The sequence below is a fragment of the Clarias gariepinus genome, chromosome 8 (assembly GCF_024256425.1).
Source record: "Clarias gariepinus isolate MV-2021 ecotype Netherlands chromosome 8, CGAR_prim_01v2, whole genome shotgun sequence".
Lineage (NCBI taxonomy): Eukaryota > Metazoa > Chordata > Actinopteri > Siluriformes > Clariidae > Clarias > Clarias gariepinus.
The window spans coordinates 34,131,237-34,151,498 of record NC_071107.1 but is presented as its reverse complement, the minus strand read 5'-3'; the positions used below and the strand labels follow the sequence as shown (position 1 = coordinate 34,151,498).

The following is a 20,262-nucleotide window of genomic DNA, read 5'->3' as shown; positions in this document are numbered from 1 at the left end:
TTGATGTTAGTGGTGGTGGTTGTTTATTTTTTAATGTTACTATAAATTATATTTGTTTTAAAAAACATAATTTGTTTCATCTAATGTGGTGATTTATTATTATTATTATTATTATTATTAATTATTGTTGTTGTTAGTGGTGGTGGTTGTTTATTTTGTAATGTTACTATAAATTATATTTGTTTTAAAAAAAACAATATTTGTTTCATCTTGTGTGATGGCTGATTTATTATTATTATTTGTTTCTGTTCATAAAATAACTATGCTAAAATGTTAATATCATATTTTATTAATAACCTTTAAGGCTGACTGAGTTTCAGATGTATAAGAGTAAATACTCAGTAAATCCCTAACGCCTGTGAGAGTGCAATGCGGTAACTGATGGCATAACGGCTTCTGCGCCCGCCCTCCTGCACTACACGTCCAATCAGAAGCCGTTTGAGAGTCGGCGGTTGGGAGGAGCTCGTTGCCTATGTAACCAATTAGCTTTGTTGTTGCTGCAGGAAGCGGAGCCATCCAGCCAATCAACGCCAGCCTCTTTTGCTAAACGCGGAAGTGAGAACATAAACAATGGCTGTTTCTATAGCCGCATCATAACTCTACCAAATTGTAACGTAATGTTAAAAAAGCGCCGAAATGCATGTTTGTAGTTATGTAAAATGAAACCGGATGTATTTTTAAACCTGAAAATCAAGCAAACGTGGAACGAAACTTATAAAAACAGGTGAAAACAGGGTTTAGAGCTAGACAGTGCGCGACATGTACAGAGGTCTCCTTCCGAAAGGACTCAGTGAGGCTGATCTGAGTCCTGATGATGATGATGATGAAGAGGAGGAGGGGGACACTCAGGACAAGACGCAGAACACACAGACTGCCACTGAAACCGAGACATGTCCTGCTGGGAGAGACCAGAATGTGCAGAATGACTCATCATCATCTTCGTCATCTTCATCTCCCCCTGACAGCTGTTTGCCAGGAGTGTCTGAGGATCTGTGGCAGGTTTACACCCCTTACATTTATATCCACAACACAACGTTTATATTAAGGGGGTATTAATACCTTCTTATCTTTATACAACTGCAAGAGGCATCAGTTATAGAACAGGTTTTAAAACCTAGTTTAAATAAGACAAATAACATTTCAAAACTTTAAACAACATTTTTAACTATTTTCTTTAGTTATTATTATTATTAATTTGAGTGCTTTGACTCTTTGAAGCATTAACTTGAACACTTTAACAATGTAAACAAAACATCATAAACTCTTGAGACTTGCTGATTTTATACCAGATTAATATTAGTCACATTCCTGGTGATATTCCAAGTGTATTTATGTAATGTTGATTTCCTTTTCTCCTTTTTGAGTTAAAAACTATTGACTTCTGTTTGTCAACTTCTTTCATGTATATTTTTAAGCTATTTATTATGTGTTAAAACATTTAAGAGTCTTGAAGAATACTATATAAATCACTTTGAAACTTAATGTAGATTTAATTTCCACATAATGAGCGTATCATTGCTTGAAGTTGCTCAAGATAGATGGAAAAAAATCTATTCTATTGTGTGGCAATTTACATATCATCTCTCTCTCTCTCTCTGTCTCACACACACACACACACACACACACACACATATATATATATATATATATATATATATATATATATATACAGTCAGCCAAAAACATACACACTTTAGGGAAAAAAAACCTGTATAAAGTTTTAATACTAAATTTATTATATTATATGTTACATAAAATATATATTTTAAAAAATAACAATCATTTTGCTGACTATATATGGGAATATTCAACCACGTCCTGATACAATATTATCACGATACCTAGGTGCAGATTCAATTAATATTGCAATTCTGAAAATATCAGATTTTAAAACTTCCCCCGATTTTATATAACATTTTTGTTACAATATTGTAAAAATTTTAAACCTTTACGAAAGCTTAATGATTGATTAAATTTAGCTCATTCATGTAGTAACATTAGTTTTCTCACTTGAAATCTGTAACCTTCTGTTAATATTATTGCCTAAGCAAATAATGCAGTCCAGTATTTTTCTGTATTTCAACACATGTTTTCCATTAAAGAAATTCAAAAACCTTAAAGAGGAGAGAAAGCTTCAGATGGATCAACCTCCAGTTAGAAAACAAAGAAGAAAACGACACAGGAAAGGTAATGCTCATTTCTCCTTTATATTATCTTTATATATTTATTAGAATTCAGAATGCAGTTCAAGCAACAAACTATAAAACAACATGACAGCAGTAAACACACTGTACGTGCTGACAGAACATGCACTGTGATGTACCGTATGAAATGTTTTATTTTTCCTTCATCTGATCAGGTGGAACGTTAAAGCAGACGTGTGATGCAGAAGAGAAAAAGTTGAGTAAATGCTCATTTTACATTTTCAGTTTGGGTTTATGGTCTTAAACCCCAGACCGACTCTAATGCTGTCTCTAACTCCAATAAAGCACCTTGATCTAGCGGTCACCTCTTCCCTCCACCTTCAAAAAAAACCCCACACCAACCAAGTGCTAACGAAGAGCCGCAACACCAGGATGTAGCTACAGTAGCCAACTTAAGCATCATGCTGACGTGAAATGTGTGTGAAGTGTTCGCCCTGCACCTCCTGATGTAGGTGTGAGATCACACGCAGGTTCACTGTCTTATTAAAGAGTTTGCACTGACTTTCAGCTATATACCTGACTGTAAAAAACATGTGCACTGATTTTAGCTTTAAGTTTAAGAGACTGGATTAAGTTCTAATTTACTTAATGTACTTTTTTATGTTACTCTTATACAACCACTTCAGTCTGGTTAAAAATGGCTGAATATTGGAGCGTTCTTGTTGACCAGTGTGGGCTAGTAAACAGTAATGAACTTAAATAAGGTAAAGAAGGAAAAAAAAACATTGTTGTCATTCGGTTGTTTTTGCTCAGGGATGATGGTGAGGAAGTTCGGGTAAAGCAGTGGGAAGAACTGACCAAGTATTTCGGCACCAACGATAGATTTCAGCCCCCAGCCAGTAGCCGACCTTCACCACAGGTACAATTTAAACAACCTTTTTTTCTCAGTTTGGTTCATATGAAAACAGAGGCCGAGTGATAAAAAGAGTTTTAATTCTAATCTAATAATATAATTGTGTTTTGTGCTGCAGGGTTTTTTCCTAATTTTTTTGCATATACAGTACTGTGCAAAAGTCTTAAGCCAGACTATATTGTATTTTTAAGATTCAACTATTTGTCACATGTACTGTAAAGCACAATGAAATAATCTTTCCCCTGTATATCCCAGTTATGAAGATGGGATCAGAGTGCAGGGTCAGCCAGGAGACAGCGGTCCCCGGAGCAGATAGGGTCTTGCTCAAGGGTTCTGGTGGAAGTGCGGGGGATTGAACCCTAACCGTTTCAGCCACCACCATATTATATTTTCAATGTAGTTTTGAGGAATAGTTCTCTAGGCTTCATTTTCAGTCCAGTCCTGAGCAGTTTGTTAAAGCCACACAGTGACCTATGACTCATTCAGTCATAGAAACTATTTAACTCAACCAGTGAGAAACAGGTGCAGATGATCATTAGTTTACTGCTGAATGCTGAGTGGTTGGAACAGACGAGAGGGGAAATGAGGTTGCTGCTGAGATATAAACAAAGAAAGTTTTAAAATAGTATCTTGAGGCACTTATTAATTATATATTAATACACATTATTAATTACATTGTAATTATTTTAACACACATTACGATTATGACTTGAACTGCTAGATGTGATGAATAAATGTGTGTTAATCTAGGCTATCAGCAAATAATGTGACAAACGATCTAATTAAGAGGACGTTTGCCAAGTTTAATTTATCAAGTCAAAATGATGCACAAAAATAAACAAATGCTTAAATTGTTGTCATACTGCATAAATTCCTGCCCATGCTTAAATTACCTGTAATACATTGCAGCCTTTTGTGATTAAGTAATTCTTTTAAAAAAAAGCCCATATTTCTATTTCGTTTATAATTTTTTTTTTAATGCAATGAATTGCTGCACTATAATTTAATGTTATTTAATAAGAAGAAATGAGACGTGGCTCAGGACTTTTTTACACGACTGTACATCAAGGAATTGCATTCTTAAAAAGTTCCCACAAAACAATGTGTATTTGGTTTAATTTAAATTGCACTATAGATATATATTTATTTTAAAAAGGTTTATCGCGGATGTTTAGTTTATTTTTCCTGCCTTTTTTCCATCAAACATACTTCTGTGTTTGATGTGGAATGGAAATGTGTAATTAAAGACCAGTGTACGCCTCCGATAATCTACAGCATTTCTGAAGGATTCCGCGTTTAATCGAATAACAATTTTCATTTGTGAGACGAAAAAAAATCTCCATATTTGTTGTAATGGAAGTCCTATTAAAAAAAAAGAGCCCGAGGCGCTTTTTAAGTTCGTCTTTGATATTTTTTTTCCCCCTCTCCGCTCTTTCTCCTCTTCTATTTCTATTTGGAAATAACTTCATTTCACCCCCCCCCCCCCCATCCTTTTCTCATCTCCAGTCAGGCCTGGAAAAGAGCATGGAGCGAGCCATCGCCGAAGGGGATTATGGGAAGGCGGAGGAGCTGAGCGACCGGCTGGCGACTCGTGAGGTACGTCACGCCGATAAGACATCGCTCTGAGCGCGACGAATTGAGCTAATGGGTCGGCCGCCATTTTGCCCGCAAAGACACAGAAGAAACAACCACGCACACACACACATACCATACACTCCCTTTTATTCGTGGGCCGGACATCCCGAAGCCCTTTTCTATTGGAGTTAATAGAAAGCCCTTCCTCACAGTTTTTTTTTTTTTTTTTTTGAAGTCTACAGCACTTTCGGCTTGTATTTCTAACAGCAGTAACAATGGTCTCTTAAATTTTTTTTATTTTTTTTATATTTCAGGCGCGAGTTTGCACCTTTGAAGTGCGCTCAGAACTTAACACACCGCCTGCAGTTTTGAAAACGGCACCTCTTAGGGAAGGTGAGCGGGATCAAGCGGTTCGGAGCTAATTTGGCAGAAAATGTAACACTCGCGTACGTGTAATTGCAGTTAAAAAGATGTTCCCGGCTCCTGGACTCTGCACTGGTAGCAAGAAGTAGTTTTATGTCTCCGAACTTTTCATTCAGAGGCGTTTTTTAAAAACGCAATGTGCCGTTTTATAGCACAAGGCTTTGATTCTGCTGCGGACTGTGTTGAAGGTCCGTTCTGAGCTAGAACTATTAACGATGGACTGATATTAAAGCCAATACTGACCTTAAACGTTTAAAAAGCTTTTCTTTTCCTTTTTTGGCGATCAGTTGCACTGGTGATGCACCAGTTAATGTCACATTTCTTCAGCTTATTATTTCTGAGAAGCAAGCCAAATTCGCTTTCAGTTTTTTTTTGCCTGCGACAATCTGGGCTCACGCTCCCATAAACTAATCATTTACCCAGCTTAATTGGGTGGAGCAGCCTTAATTTTGTTAACCTCGAATAATAATTTCACCCGTAATCAATTACAGCTTGTGTTTCCTCCAGTGAGAGTGTGAAAATGCCACTATTTGCCCTGCATGAATAATCGCCCATTGGGTTTTTATTTTTGTTCAAAGCAATGCGATAAATATGCCACCAACAGCCATGCCGCAACCGTGAGAACAAGCGTTAAATACTTCAAGAATGCAGACAACATGTTCACGATTCGGGCAATTTTCCTCTCAAGGTGCTGGTTATGAGAATAATCCCTAAGCTTATCTCCAGAGTATCACAGACAGTCTTATCTAATCTTTTCGAACTAGATCTAGACATTAGTGTTTACACGGATAGCGTTACAAGTACAGAGCACAACTTCCTTTATGTTTATAATATTGCCCTTGAAATCTCTACCTTTCTCCATATTTACATTTCTTCATTTGACTCGTGCTTCAGGCACTATACGGTCCAATCACATTGCCGAGGAATTGTGGGTGAAGGGTTTTGTTTAAGGACTCAGCAATGGCTCCTGGGGCGATCCTGGGATTTGAACTCACAACCTTTACTGCAGACCAATTTCCTCATCGAACCTTATCAGGCTGAAATGTGATTATTATTTTTTTCTCCCTTGTTATAAATATGACTAGTTTCATGGACCATCATTGATAGAATTTCCCTAACGTAGCCAATGTAACCTAAATGCGGCATTCTCTTAGATTATTAGTTAATATGCTGCAAATTGCTGTGTGAGACATTTGACCTAGAGCGAGTGGCTTTTCTCAGGTTTCACACATTCTCTAGGCTGGGTTTTAACACGCGCAAGCCTGTTTGATTATTGATATTTGATTATTAATAAGTTAAAGGAATACAAGCGGCAGAACATAACCCAGGTACCAGTTGATTAGTACTCTTCAGTTTCAAAATGACCAGTTGAACTGGTAGTCACTAGTTGTCACTATCATCTACTCTATTCAAATTAGTATTACATAACTTTGTAGGTTCAAACTTGTTTGTACTAAGCCGACAAATCTTAAATAATAGGTTCTGTAATAATGCTATGGCACCTGATACAAATTTCAGCGACATGAAAACTATAATAACAACCATTTATTTTGTGGTAACATCAATTGATTTATTATAAATAATATAGCTATAACCTTCACAGTAATCAGAGACGGTACACTCTATAGTAAATTTAAAACAAAAATAAATAATACTAAAAATATAATGATAATATAGTGATAATATCTTTAATCTTATCAAATCTATTCAACGGTTTTTGATTAGAAGAGTTAAAGATAATTTGGCATATTTCTAGATCTTTTAGCTATTTTAAGCTTACATTTTCATATCCTATTTTAAGCGAATGCTAATTACAATCTGCCAGTAGAACAAGAAAATCTGTAGCTTAAAATCGTTAAATACACCACCAGTCAAAAGTTTGGACACGCCCTCTGATTCCACAGTCTTTTTTTATTTTTATTTCTTTTTACACTGTAAAACAACACTGAATGTACAATAATCTCCCTTAAACAGTTGACATTAAGATGTATCTGCTACTTACACTCGGTAAATCTTTCATAACGGCACTAATATGAGCTGTTGTTTGTTAATTGGTGATTTCTGAGGCTGGTGACTCTAAATGCAGCAGAGGTAAGTTTTGCTCGTGCTTTCCTGCAATCCAGTTTCATCATGGTGCTTGATCAGTTTTTCAAATGTCCTTGACAATAGTGTTGTTTTAAGAACTATTCCAGGCCAGCTGACCTTTGTGTCTTTTAAATATCAACTGACTGTTGTTGTTTCTTAGTTACCCAATTCCATATAGCAATGAAATCTCTAGTATTGTTGTAGAATGTAAAAAATAAATCACCAAAGAAAAAACATTGAATTAGAAGGTGTGTACAAACTTTTGCCTTGTTCTATATGTCTAAAAATGTTTTAACCTAAATCTTCTAAGCTTTTATTAGAAGTAATAGAAATTTAACAATAAATAGTAAAGAATAATAAAACTTTGACTAGATCCAGGATATAGTCCTTGTTAGATGTGTTTTTTTTTTTTTTTTTGCAGTAAAGACACAGTAAACAAGTAAACAATGAAATTTACGAAAAAAATATAAAGTGTAATTCAACATACCAGTATTTTAAAAATCATTGAATAAAACACCATCTTCTTGATGTGCCAAGTTGTCTGGATGCAGTAAAGAAGGTGACATATTTGTCAGTAAGAACTTTACCGTCTTATGAAACAATGAAAAAAAGTTTTTATGAAAAAATCTAACTTTCATATTAACTCACAGTATATCCTATGTAACGATTAAATTTTTGATTAGAAACCTGGCTCTTTAATGACATAATCAATATAATATAAAGTTTTTAAAATAATAATAATTGTCCTGCTTTGCTTACATTGAAAGCAATCCCAGAATTCATTAGGAAAAGCGGATTTTTAGTTTAAAAGAACTTTGCAGAATGCTTACAAGTTATTGTGAAATATTAAAATAATTCATTGTAAGATGTTTGAAAAAGCACTTTGGTGTAAACTTTACAATTATTGATCACTAAATTAAGAAAATTCTTATAAATCTTCAGTATGTAGAGTCTTACAACAGAGGGTTTCTGTATCAGGACAGATTGCAAGTAGAACTTTGTTAGACAACCATTTTATAACTCTTTAAATATCCCACTAAAGTCCTAAAAGTAGGGGGTCCTCAATTTTCCTTTTTTAAAAAAAACAAAAAACAAAAACCACTTTATCCATAGTCCATGGTCTTAAATCTTCTTGCCAATATGTCCAGACTGTTTGTTACTGAGTCGTTATTTCCACTCCTGATTTAAATAAGAACCCTCCTTTAAGATTCTACCCAACATGGCTAATGGTTTAATCCAAACCTTTGTGGATTCTTCTACTCTTTTGTCTAAGACGGTTTAGTCCAGCGTCACACCCAGCCGTGAGCCGGAGATAAACAAAGAGAAATGTGTCGTCCGGTCCTCAGGGTCGGGGCGGGTGCTACAGTGCAGCATTTTACGCCTTAATTTCTAATCCGGCCAGCGTCGACGATCATAGCTCCCTGTGCCTAAACAGCGCTCGGAACACCTCAGCGACACGAAATAATGACTAATCCCGACTGTGGCGAGCCTCCATTTCAAGGTCTTAATAACGTACTGTATGTATCGGAGGTTTCGTGCGTTCTCTATTATATTTCTATACCATGACAATAAGGTGCTTAGCAGTGAGTGAAACACAGAGATAGCTGAAGTCTCGTGGTGTTTTATTGTCGGATTATATATTTATATATGGATTATTCCTGGTGCAGTTTCAAACCCTTCAAACACGCCTGTATATCTTAGTGCACTTTGAAGAGATGATTGAAATTCCCAAACTCTTGTGTAGCCTCTTTAGTCACTTAATAAGGTTCCGTGTCTTTAATCTGTCTGTGTGAAGCCGTTTTTAAAATTTCTCATGGTTCTTTCATCTTTGTCCGAATATAAAAAGACATAAAACAGGTCTTTTTAAGGCCGTCTGTGGAAACGTTTAAATGCTTAAAGCTATTGTTTCCTAAATTTGGACACGCAAAATTGCACGTTGAATCTATGGATGTACAGAATGTTTACAGGAGACGATTATGATAAGCAAGTCTACTGCAGTTCTGGTGAATGCTCGATTCTGATTGGTCAGAAGGCGTTGATAACCAATTGGAAATAGCATTCAAGTTAAACTGGGACTTATGAGGGTAAAAACTCCCTTTATTTCTCTATGTAATCCCCTGTTGTGCTAATGCACTTATCCCAGGGTTTCACTAGTGCTTGGATACCATTAAGGTGGAAAGTTTACTCAGTAGGCCAAAGCCATCAAACCGCCTGCTTCACGTCTAATACACTGGCCTCTCAGGAACTCTCTTAATGCCCCAAACATGTGGAAATGGCTTGGCGCGAGGTCAGGACTGTACGGGAGGTGTGGCAATAACATCCAGCCAAGTCCTGGTTTGACTTGAACGCGCCTCATAAAATATAAGTAAATTGTCACATATGTATAAGATAAATAGATCTCTTTGGGACATGCTGGTTTTGGTCAATAATTCCCTTTCACGACACGCAGTTGTTGATTATCTTTCTATAGCCGCACTCCCTGTCGTGTTGTGTCTCTTACATATGCAGAAGTTCAGCAGCAAGTTGTTCTGCTGTTGATGTTTTTCCCCCGTGTGAATCCTCCCGAGTCGTGGCGTTATGAGAATAGCTCACAGCCCTCAATGCACTCGGCTGTATTAGTTTGCCAGATTAAGCGCCGCGCTCGTTCCAATTAAGGGACACACGTGTCTCCATACTTTCATTATTGCACATTCTGTGACACAGCTTTAAGTTTCATAAAGAGCAATTAATTTCACTAATTAGCATAACGTTAAGTGGCTGCTAAATATAACTAGCTCACCCAGTGTCAAGAGACTTTATGTGATGCAGCTTTAGCATTAAAAAAAAAAAAGAAGAAGCATAATTTCGGGCTAAGACATGCTTGTGTTTTTAATATCCATGTCTGTTTCACTTTTATTGATATAAAACCTGTTCACTTACTGCTATAAGGTAAAATCTGTCTTATAGCATTCATGATCAAACTTTTTTGAGCTTTTATAGTTCAATTAACAAAAAGAGTGGATTTGCACTCAGTTGACATCTTAGATCAGAATGACTTAAAAGAAGCAAAAGCTGATCTTTTGTATTTGATCTAAATGGAAAAAAAAATTCAATTCCAATTTCAATTCTCTCAAGCATGTGAAAACGTATCAGTGGAAATGGAATGAAAAGGAAGGGATATCAAACACCAGGCCATGTCCATGTCATCGATCAGGGTTGAACACATTGTGTGTTAAAACAATTAACGGCAGGGTATTTTGATATGGTCCACGTGTACCATAAAAACATTAAGAGTTGATAGAGGAATGAAACTGCTCTTTTTTTTAAGGAAACGTCCAAGTTAAGTTACTTCCTGTTAATACTTGTACTGCATCAAAGCGTCGATCAAGATTAACTCCCCACCAGCACTTTTATTTTGTTCGCTTTTGAAGATAATGAGACAAAAAAAAAAAAAAAAACTTGTCATGTTAACAAGAAACCAGAAAAAGTGTTTTTCACTTTTTTTTTTTTTTTAAGATATGATACCATACAGATTTTTATGGTATTTTCGATAGAAGGTGTGGAGGAATATTGTGACTTGAGAACCAAACCAATTTGTACCATAGGTTAAGGAATAAAACAAAATAATAAAATGCTATTTACAATCATCAACAGTGTGAAGATCCTGTAAACTGTAATGCACGTAATGCTAACCCTAACCCTTTTTTTTTTACGGATGTGTGCCAGTCTTATTGAAACTCGGGTCTTGTTCTTGGCCGCATAGAAATATCCATAATATCCATAATATGAGCCCTGGAGGAGGAGAAGAAGATGAAGGATTCATATAATCTCCACAAACAGCGTTACACAGACGGAGGAAGTCTCTCGGAGGGGGATCTGGTAGAAGAAAAATAAAAGCTATTATTATTTTCAGACTCAATAATCTGATCCCAGATACATAAGACTGTCATCTTCAGGGAACTACAGAGGGGAGGAAAAAAAAAGTCTGAAAGTTCCTCGGCTTCGTACGCGTCCCATTATCTTCCCTCTTCTGACTAGGCGAGGCTTATTAGCGAGCTTTGAACTCGCACTTACAATAATGTGCCATCAACAGTTTTATAAGCTAATTAGAAAAAAAAACAGTTTAATTAATGACTGACTGGCAATAAAATGGCACGTCAGGAAAGGAGGAAGGGGAGAGAAAAAAAGATGGAAAGAAACCGAGGGTGCTAAGCTTCCACTACCACCAATTAAGGGCTAATTACAAACAAATTATATATGTGTTTTGCTGTGGGCTTTAATTTTTTAAAAAAGCTTTAATTAAAAGAGAAAACATGCTAATTAATTAAACAGCACAGGGAAAAAAAATCTACATTGAAAAGTATGCTTTGTCTATGGGGTAATTAATAAGATACAATAATCCAAATGAGATTCCGTAGCAATTTGATAAAAGCTTAGGGCCGGGGTTTTTAAACCTGCTTTCAAAAATTAATGGGCTGAAATGTAGCGTGAGTCATCATGAGATATAATAAAAGTTAATTTGATGATAAATTGGGAACAAAGATGAGACTTTTTAGCGGTTTGATCGTCGCCGCGGGGCTCGACATCGTGTCTTACATTTCAGTAGAGGAGTGCAGGATAATACAGAAACATGTAATGTTCATTAAGATGGGGTTTCAACCAGTTCTTTTGCTTCCATGTCTAGAAAAGAAGCGTTTACTTTCCAGACTTTGATAAAGGAGGGTTTTAGTCTGGTGTTATAATATCATAAAAAAAAAAAAAACGCACATTTGACATTGACTTTCATTTATTTTCAACCACAGCGCGCTTAGGTTTTTTATTCTGATTGACCTAAAGGAATTGATTTAATTTCTATGACTTATTCTGTGCATACAGCATTAACATTATGACCACTGACGGGTTAAGGGGACAACATGGATGACCAATCTGGTGACAGGATCATGGGCACTCAAGGCTCACCCACCCATGTCCACACAGATCAAACTCTAGCCCTTTCTGGTAAAATCCCAATGAAAACCCAATGCCCAAAACAAATTGCCCAAAAAGTCAATACTGACCATAATAGAAAGGCACCAGAACAGCCGGGGCGCCACAGGCTACCGCACCCTAACCCTAACCCCGAGCCCAAGGCTCTCGATCCAGCCTCCAAACAATGCCGGCCATAACAGGGTCTTGATCCGGTAGTCCTCGTCTAACACCTTGGTTGACCTCTCTATGTGGCATAGAGGATTGTCTTGTCGGAAAACCCAATCATCAGAGTTGGGAAACGTAGTAAATGTTCTTCCTGGATAAGCTTGATTCATGCGTCCACCACAAAGACAAATCTGCCCGATTCCAGGGTAGCAACCTTAGATCATCACAGCTTCTCCTCCACATTTCAGTGTAGGTGCAAGACACTATGGCTTGTAGCCCTAGCTTCAGTTTGCCACTGTGTTTGAAGGTCACTCGTTGTTGTCCTACAGTTGTTGAGTGACACTCGAATGAGTTTCACGGTCATCCCTGTCAGTAGAGACTGTTTTTTGCCCTCTGCCAGTCTGTAGCTTTGTTGTCCCTAGTGTCCACTGCTCAACATTGTTCTTGTATACTGCTTTCTTTGAAATTCACCCTCACTGTGCCAGTAAAGCAAGGGCTGAACCCTTCTTTTAGTCACTTAAAACTTTACTTTTCAACTCTCTTGGCATGGTCAGTGGGTATTTATAAAATTCCAATTACCATTACAGTAATACAAGCACTGCTTTAGCCATCCAGCTGCTCGCATTGCAAGAGTGATGTTCACAGTGGGTTTCATACTGTTCCTCATTAAATAAAATTGGATTTAGGTGATAACCTAATCAGTACCTCCTGAAGCAGAATGAGGTGTGCTTGTGTTGGAATTCAACAGACACAAGATTGGAATGCTTGTAGAGTATTTGCAGTGTTTTTTTTTTTTTTATTATTACTTTTTGGCAAAGACAAATTTTCCTCCATGCAACAACTTTTCACCTTAATCACACCAACTCAGCTCTCGACAAGGCCAAGCGAGCAGGCTGATCTGATACCCGTACCGGGTCTGGACACTCTCTATTTATTTATTTTTTATTTTTCCCCAAGTAGACTAAAGTCGTATTATTTCAGCATTAATGTGGCGCGATAAGGGAATTAGTCCGGTCATTAATCGCCCACACGTCAAGCGCAGCCGAGCGGCTCAGCCTGCCGATTCAGCCACCTGGAGCCGCGCTAGTCTCGCTAATCCAGCTCTCACACGCTTTAATTGGAAGGTGCTTCACCGAGGGGAGTAAATTTATGAATGGATTTTAGACAATTTTCCTCTAAAAACATCCTTTTTAGAAGATTTATGCAGTGTTCAACACTTGCTTTGTAAGCATGTGTGTGTGTGTGTGTGTGTGCATGTGCATGTGTTTGTGCGAGTGTGTGGGATTGGCAGCATTTCCAAACAGTCGAGATTTTTTATTTGCATTATAATGGTACCCTAAGGAGTGTATTGCAGTGTTTTGGGGCTTTGTTTGGCCATCTTTAGCATACAGCAGCCTCTAAAATGGAGCTAAATGAATGGGGCGAATTTGTCTATTTATTTACTTAATTCATTAGCTTTAATTATTTATTAGTTGTTCATTTATTCATTTAGGTCTTGAGGACAAACCACAAGAATATAAAATATATTAAAATGTAACATTATTAAGTAATCTCAATAGTATTAAATTAAACTTTTCCTCTTCCTGCCTTATTGATTTAAGACGCTCATACAGCATAGTAAAGGATTTCTGTTTTAAATTTACATCTTAGTTTTTAAACAAAAATCAATAGAAGCCTCACTAGAAACCCCTTTCCTCCCTCAACCCACCTAGTGGTGTGTGTTAGACTGCAGCTGCCTGGCAGAAGCACAGGAACCGGCTCTTCTCAGGCCTTTCAAAGGTCACATCACTAATCCCTCCAAATAAACCCAGCAGTGAATAAAGGCGGCGGCGGCAGGTTTTGCTGCACACACACGGCACAATGCCTTACAGACGGGACGAAGAAAGGAACGAGATGGGAACTGTTCCCTGAAGGCCATTCGATCAGAAACGACGGATAGAACAAAGAACACGAGTGCCTGTGTCATGTATATTGTTCCGTTTCCTCCTCTTTTTTCGCTCTTATTTATTTAATTATTTACATTTCTGGTACCGGCGTTCTCCCTCATGTGAAAGGATTTGGTGCTCAGAGACGGCTGGAAATCCTCAAAAGTGGATCAAAATAATGTCACATTACTGCAAATACAAGAGGCTAATTTGAGGCAACTTTTTTCTTTCCTTTTTTTCTTTCCTTTTTTTTTTTTTTTTTTTTGCTAATTTCGTCTGCGAGGAGAGGAGGCGACACCTGCTCCAGCGATCCATGAAATAAGCCGCCGCCGGCTTTGTCCTGATAAGAATGAACAAATCTGCACAATGCGCCGCTCGCCCAATCTCATTTTCCTACGTGCATGCGGGGCTAAAAAGAAATAAGCTGTTTGCGAGGCTTGATTAATCAGACATTTGAGGGCGCTTTTTGTGTGTGTGTCTTTGATCAGCTTTGTCTGCTTGGTAATCCTAGTGCCTTAAACGTAGTCACCAGTGTGGCTGAGTGTGTGAAATAGGACAGGTCCGGAGGAATTGGTGGTGCTTTTCGTTTTTTTTTCTATTTTTTTTTCTTTTTGCCCATTTCTATCTCTTACCCTACAGCTTTATTTTTTCCACTGATTCGATTCAAAAACTAGACAATTTAATACCGTCCCGATCGCACTCACCCTGCTGTAAGTTATCTCTCGCTGGATCTCTGGTACACGCGAGCCCGATCGCCCGTTATGGCTTAGCATGACTAGAAAACATGATTTATGCCTCTTAAAACCTCGAGGAGGGAAAGAAAGATGGCAAGGAATTAAAAAACTGTCATAGTGTGTTAGCTTCAGGTTCTGTGGGTGCATTTTTTTTTAAACAAATCTTCCAAGCGACTGTATAGATGAATGGCTCAAGGGCCCAGCTAGAGCGACGCTCTCTCAGCCCGCTAAAGGCCTTATCTTAAATCCGAGCAAAGTAGCATTAATCTTTTTGAAAGACCTTTATGGCTTTTAATGTATCCCAAATTAGAACATTTTACACCCTTGGTTCCTGAAATGTGGCGATAAAAAGCCTTTAGAGTTTAATTTCTCCTGCCTGCTCGCTCTGACCTTCCTAATCCTGGCATGCATTAGGAGATATTTTACTTTCAGGCTTTCTAATAAAGTTTATCCCACTTAATTATAATTAAAACATTTCTCTCTCTCTCTCTCTCTCTCTTTCTCTCACACGTCTTCTCTCCAGGTTTTTCAACCCTAGAAATTCTTTTTTTTTTTCATTCTCTCTGATTGTGTTCAGCAGTATTAGAAGGAATTACCTCCCTCCCGTCACACACACTCTCCACCCTCTCAAAAAAAAAAGAGAGAACTAAAGAGAAAAGGAAAAAGGTTTTGTGATTTATTCAACGTGTTTATCGAAGTTCCTCAGGGTTCAATAATAAGCCCATTTCAGAAGGCGGAAAAGGGCGTTATTCTCCTTTTGTTTCCAAAACCTTGTGTTTTTTTCCCCCTCTTTCGTGTATTCTATACACACTTACCCTAATTTTATTATTATTTCACACCCTGCACTTCTTCAGATGAAGCGATTAAATGGACTTGACAATAATTAAGAGCTTTTGTGTTAGCCATATGAAGGATTTATTTACACACTCACACACACACACTGAATTCCGATATGGTCTGAAGTGAAACAGGATATAACTAATGGAGTTCGTCTCGTTCAACAGCTCGCTGTGAAAATCGCAGAAGCTGCCGACTGCCGTGACTTTGCCCGAGCCAGACGGGAAGAGGAGGATTCTCGGGCTGCACGGAAAAAGAGGAAACAGATCGCATGGGGGTCTGTCACTTTCTCTCCATCTATGATCGTTCTATATGTGTGGCGCCTTTTTAACTTTCTTCCCTTTTGCATGGGCAGTGGGAGGGGCTTGTCTTTGTTTTGTAACCATTAATTTATGTAAACCCCCACACAAATCATTTCACTCTTTACTACTGTTTAACTTTTAGCCAAAGTATGTCTTCTTCGCACTTAAACTCTCACATAGTCACAAAGTAAGTAAGCTGGTAACGTACCAACCAAATGTTGAAGCTATAACTCGAAGACATCTCAAATGTCAATCAAGCATATTTGCTTGTTTGAATATTAGGTCACACCCACATAGTTTCTCATTTACCACTTTCGTTTTTTGTTTAATTATTGAATATCCAATAAGGCATTTGTATATATTTTTAGCTACAACAATAATTTATAATACATAGTTTATTAGCTAAGCCATAGTTTATTTAAATTCATTGAGAAAACATATATACAGTGGTACTTCGACATACAAATTTAATCTGTTCCGTGAGACGAATGCTAGAAGTTCTATGTATATAAGGGAAAGTAATATAATTGTAGATAATCCGTCACAGCCACTTAAAAATATTACAAATATTACCGATTTACAACACTATATTTTGCCTATATAAACAATCAAAGCATTTTGTAAAGACATGAACATGAAGTAAAAACATTAAGTAATCGGTTTGACTCGATTTGTTCACTTGTAAGCCTAATATAATTTGTATGCCGAGGAAAATTACTTGCAAACTTTTAGTTTTTAAGGTGAAAATTCTTAAGAAAGTGTGTTCGTATGCTGAGGTACCGCTGTACTCTTTTACATATTCATTAAAATATTTCATGTTTTTTTTCCAGCTTTGAAGCAAAGAAAAGATGGGAAACCAAAAGCAACATGGGCTACATGTGAATTGAAGAGAAATTTCTACAAATATATGTAAAGTTTTGATACATTTGTTTTCTGTTGTATTTTTAACGGTAGGGAGAAAAAAAACTGTACATGGTTAGTTGAATAAATTCTTTGGTCTAAATGTTCATTCTGACTTCAGTTATGCTGTTTTCCTCCTAATTAAATCTGTGTGCCGTGTAAAGTTACCAGAATAAGTGGGTTAATCAGCAGCTCCCTGTTCTTTCATGGCGGTATAGAGCAGAGGAAAGGCGGAGAGGGGGACGGGGGGGACGGGGGCAGGGTAGGAGATTAGGGCCCTAATGCAATGTAGTGGATAATGTGCAATAGGATTTGCCTGAGCAAAATGAAATTTGTTGGCTGTAAGGAGGTTTGAGCAGGAATAAACGGGGAGGTTATATAGCGGGAGAGCATGCAAGGTGTGTGCGCGAGTGTGTGTGTGTGTGAGGAAATAGAGATTGCATTTACACAGCTGGCCTTTACCTTTGATGCAATGGATACCCAAGATTAAACTGGAAAGGAGGGATGGTTGAAGTGGATAGCTTGAGCTTGAATGGTTATAACATTTTCTAGAAAAAAAAAAAGATTATTTGCAATGACAGCGTATGCATTGACTACGACCTTAACTAGTGCTAGCACTACTATTGTTGATTGTTTTCCTATAAGAGATTTATTCTGTACTTACAAAACAACAAGAAAGAGTACGTTTGGAAGGAATCCCATTACTCTCCAACAAAGGAACATGAAGGAGTAGCGACGTTTTTTGAACCGCCATTTACACGTCAGCTGAACACACTGGGAGGAGAGCCCTAACTTGCCTAATTTTCTTTTCACCAGCAAAAAGATCCTCACGCGTGACTTATATTTTGCTCCTTGACGAGTGGAGAGGGAAAATAAGACCATGTTTTCCACCTCCTGAAAGCTAAGCCAATTATACACTTTTGGATATGTGGAAGTCTGAATGCCGGTGTGTCTCAAATAGCACTTCACACAGCAATTTGTCGAGTTCCCCCATGCTGCGAGATCCGTTTGATAACTGTTGAACTAACCACTCTGTTTAGCCTGGAGCCACACGCAGCATTCTGTCAGGTCTGGAGACAGCTCGCGAAAGAAGCGAGAGCAAGAATGTGAGAGAAAAAGCTTTCCTTTTCAAACAGATCGTCTTGTATGAAATAATTGGCGTCCTGGTGGCGATGACTTGTCCCGTTTGCTCCTTTAATGCGTCTTGGGAAGAGATCGTACGAGGAAGCGTGGCTGATAGTCTGTTTTGATTGCGACTAATATGGATCGGTGCCAGCACTTCAGAAGAGCTGTCAGTGCGCCAGTGTAAATGAGGTAATTAAGCTTCGTTAGCGTTTGTTAATAATAGGGTAACTTGGCAGCGCTGTTTTGGAAGTATGTGACACGTCTTGGGTGTTGCCACAACACGTAAATCACTGTTTATTTTTCTCAGCTAATGCATCAGCTGCCCGCGTTAAGGCTAGCTACATAACGGCAACAAGTTCTGTTTAACTAAAAGCCTGGACTTGGGTTCCTCATGCGATCTTTGGCTAGTAAATTTCAGGGTGTTTTTGAAAAAAGATTCTTTGCCATCTAAAAAGGTCTAATCATAATGTCTAGTGGTTCGTTGATGAAACCCTTAGAAGAGTCTACAATATATGTTCATTAAATGGTTCTTTCATTTATTCTACACCAGTGCATATACACTTTCACACCAGGGGCAATTTAGCATAGCCAAACAACCTTCTGGAATATTTGTGGGAGGTGGGATAAAACCTTGAACATGGAGAAAGTGCTCTGGTACCAGATTGCAATTCTAGCTACATTACAACTGCAGTCTTACATTTTCACTTCAATGTAGGTCCATTGAAGGTCTAACCTGTTCCAAGATGACCATGACCTTGGGCACAATGCGAGCTTCATGAAGACATGGTTTGCCAAGGTTGAAGTGGAAGAACTTAAGTGGTCTACACAGAACCATGACTTTAACCCCACTAAACTCCCTTGGAATGAACAGGAACGCCAGTGGCACCACTAACCTTACTCTTTCTGAATGCAAATCTATAGAACCCTACACAATAGGGGTTTTATATCAATGAGGTTTCCAAGTAGAAACATTACGCATCCAAAGAACCCTTGAGAAACCCTTAGCTCCTAAAATATATCCGGTCATATACCATTCCAGGCATAGAAATTGCCTAAATCCTTTGTTGTACGGTTCTAACAAAATGTTTAGGTGTTCCTCCAGATGGAGAAACCCTTTTGCATTTTGACTGTAAAGCATTTGTTCCAATGTCTGTCTGGAAAATTAGATATCAGATATCTCAACCAAGCAGGTGAAAGGCAGAAGTATAGAACTTGCAGAATTATTTTGAAACAGTTAAGATGAGCGAGTATTTGTGCTAAAACTATCAGGCTATTAATCATAATAAAGATGTCACCTGGCGCTGACGAGAAGGAGCGTGGTAATAACGGTTCTAATGACCGCCGTCTCATTCGCCAACAAAGACAAGGTGCAAATGCTTTCACGTCAGAACGGAGAACTGGAAACTCTCCGTAATATTATCTGTCATCGTTTTCGGCTTTGTCTGCTGAAAGACATTTTTTTTTGGCCAAGAATTTAGTCTTATGCAACTAGTTTGCTTTTATAATAACACTCATTAACTGCATATGCTCCATTTCACAACACCCTCGAGACAAAGTGCTCGGTCTCTATTAATTGTAAACTTCTCTTACAGATTTTAGGCTGATTAGAAAGATTTCATATCCGTGTAACAGCACCGGTCTGCTCGCTTTTCATGCAGCCACTGGTGTTATTTTGAGTGGAAGCCCAAATGTTTGTCGAATGACACGGATTACACACTTTTCCATGTGTTTAGCGTTGTACTGAAACTCCCACCGGAATGACGTCATCCAAATTACTTGCATTTGTTACGTCTGATTGCTCCGCAAATGTCAACTTCCTTGACTAGACATTTTGTCCGAGATGCTTCGTTTCGTTTCGTCCTAGCGAGCTTGTTCATCATTTACACTAATTTCGGCTCCGGTGGTACGGGAGAGCTGGAGAATTTCTGAGCTACCGTGTATGGAAGGAATGAATATTTACAAAATGTCTGTCTGGAGGGGGGTACATTAATAATTTCTACCTGTTGTTGGAACATTCCGGAGAACATGGCAGTCCTCGGCGATTCAGACGTTTTAGTATCTTTTGTCTAAATGAGACTGCAGTTAATGAGTTTTTTTGTCATGTCCATTATAGTTGTTTTTTTTTTTTATTTTTTTCCCCCCCAAGCAACTCCAAGTACACATATTGAAGCATTTAGAAGGGAAAAA

The 20,262-nt window shown here is 37.9% G+C and overlaps 1 protein-coding gene across 1 annotated transcript; it reads left to right on the top strand.

The window, feature by feature from the left end:
- Positions 1-562: 562 nt before the first annotated feature.
- Positions 563-17,059, top strand: fam204a (family with sequence similarity 204 member A). Its single transcript, XM_053503088.1, has 7 exons — positions 563-999; positions 2,103-2,187; positions 2,360-2,399; positions 2,958-3,063; positions 4,564-4,653; positions 15,916-16,025; positions 16,881-17,059. The coding sequence occupies exons 1-7, from the start codon at positions 760-762 to the stop codon at positions 16,930-16,932; spliced, it is 723 nt and encodes a 240-aa protein (XP_053359063.1). The 5' UTR covers positions 563-759; the 3' UTR covers positions 16,933-17,059.
- Positions 17,060-20,262: the final 3,203 nt, after the last annotated feature.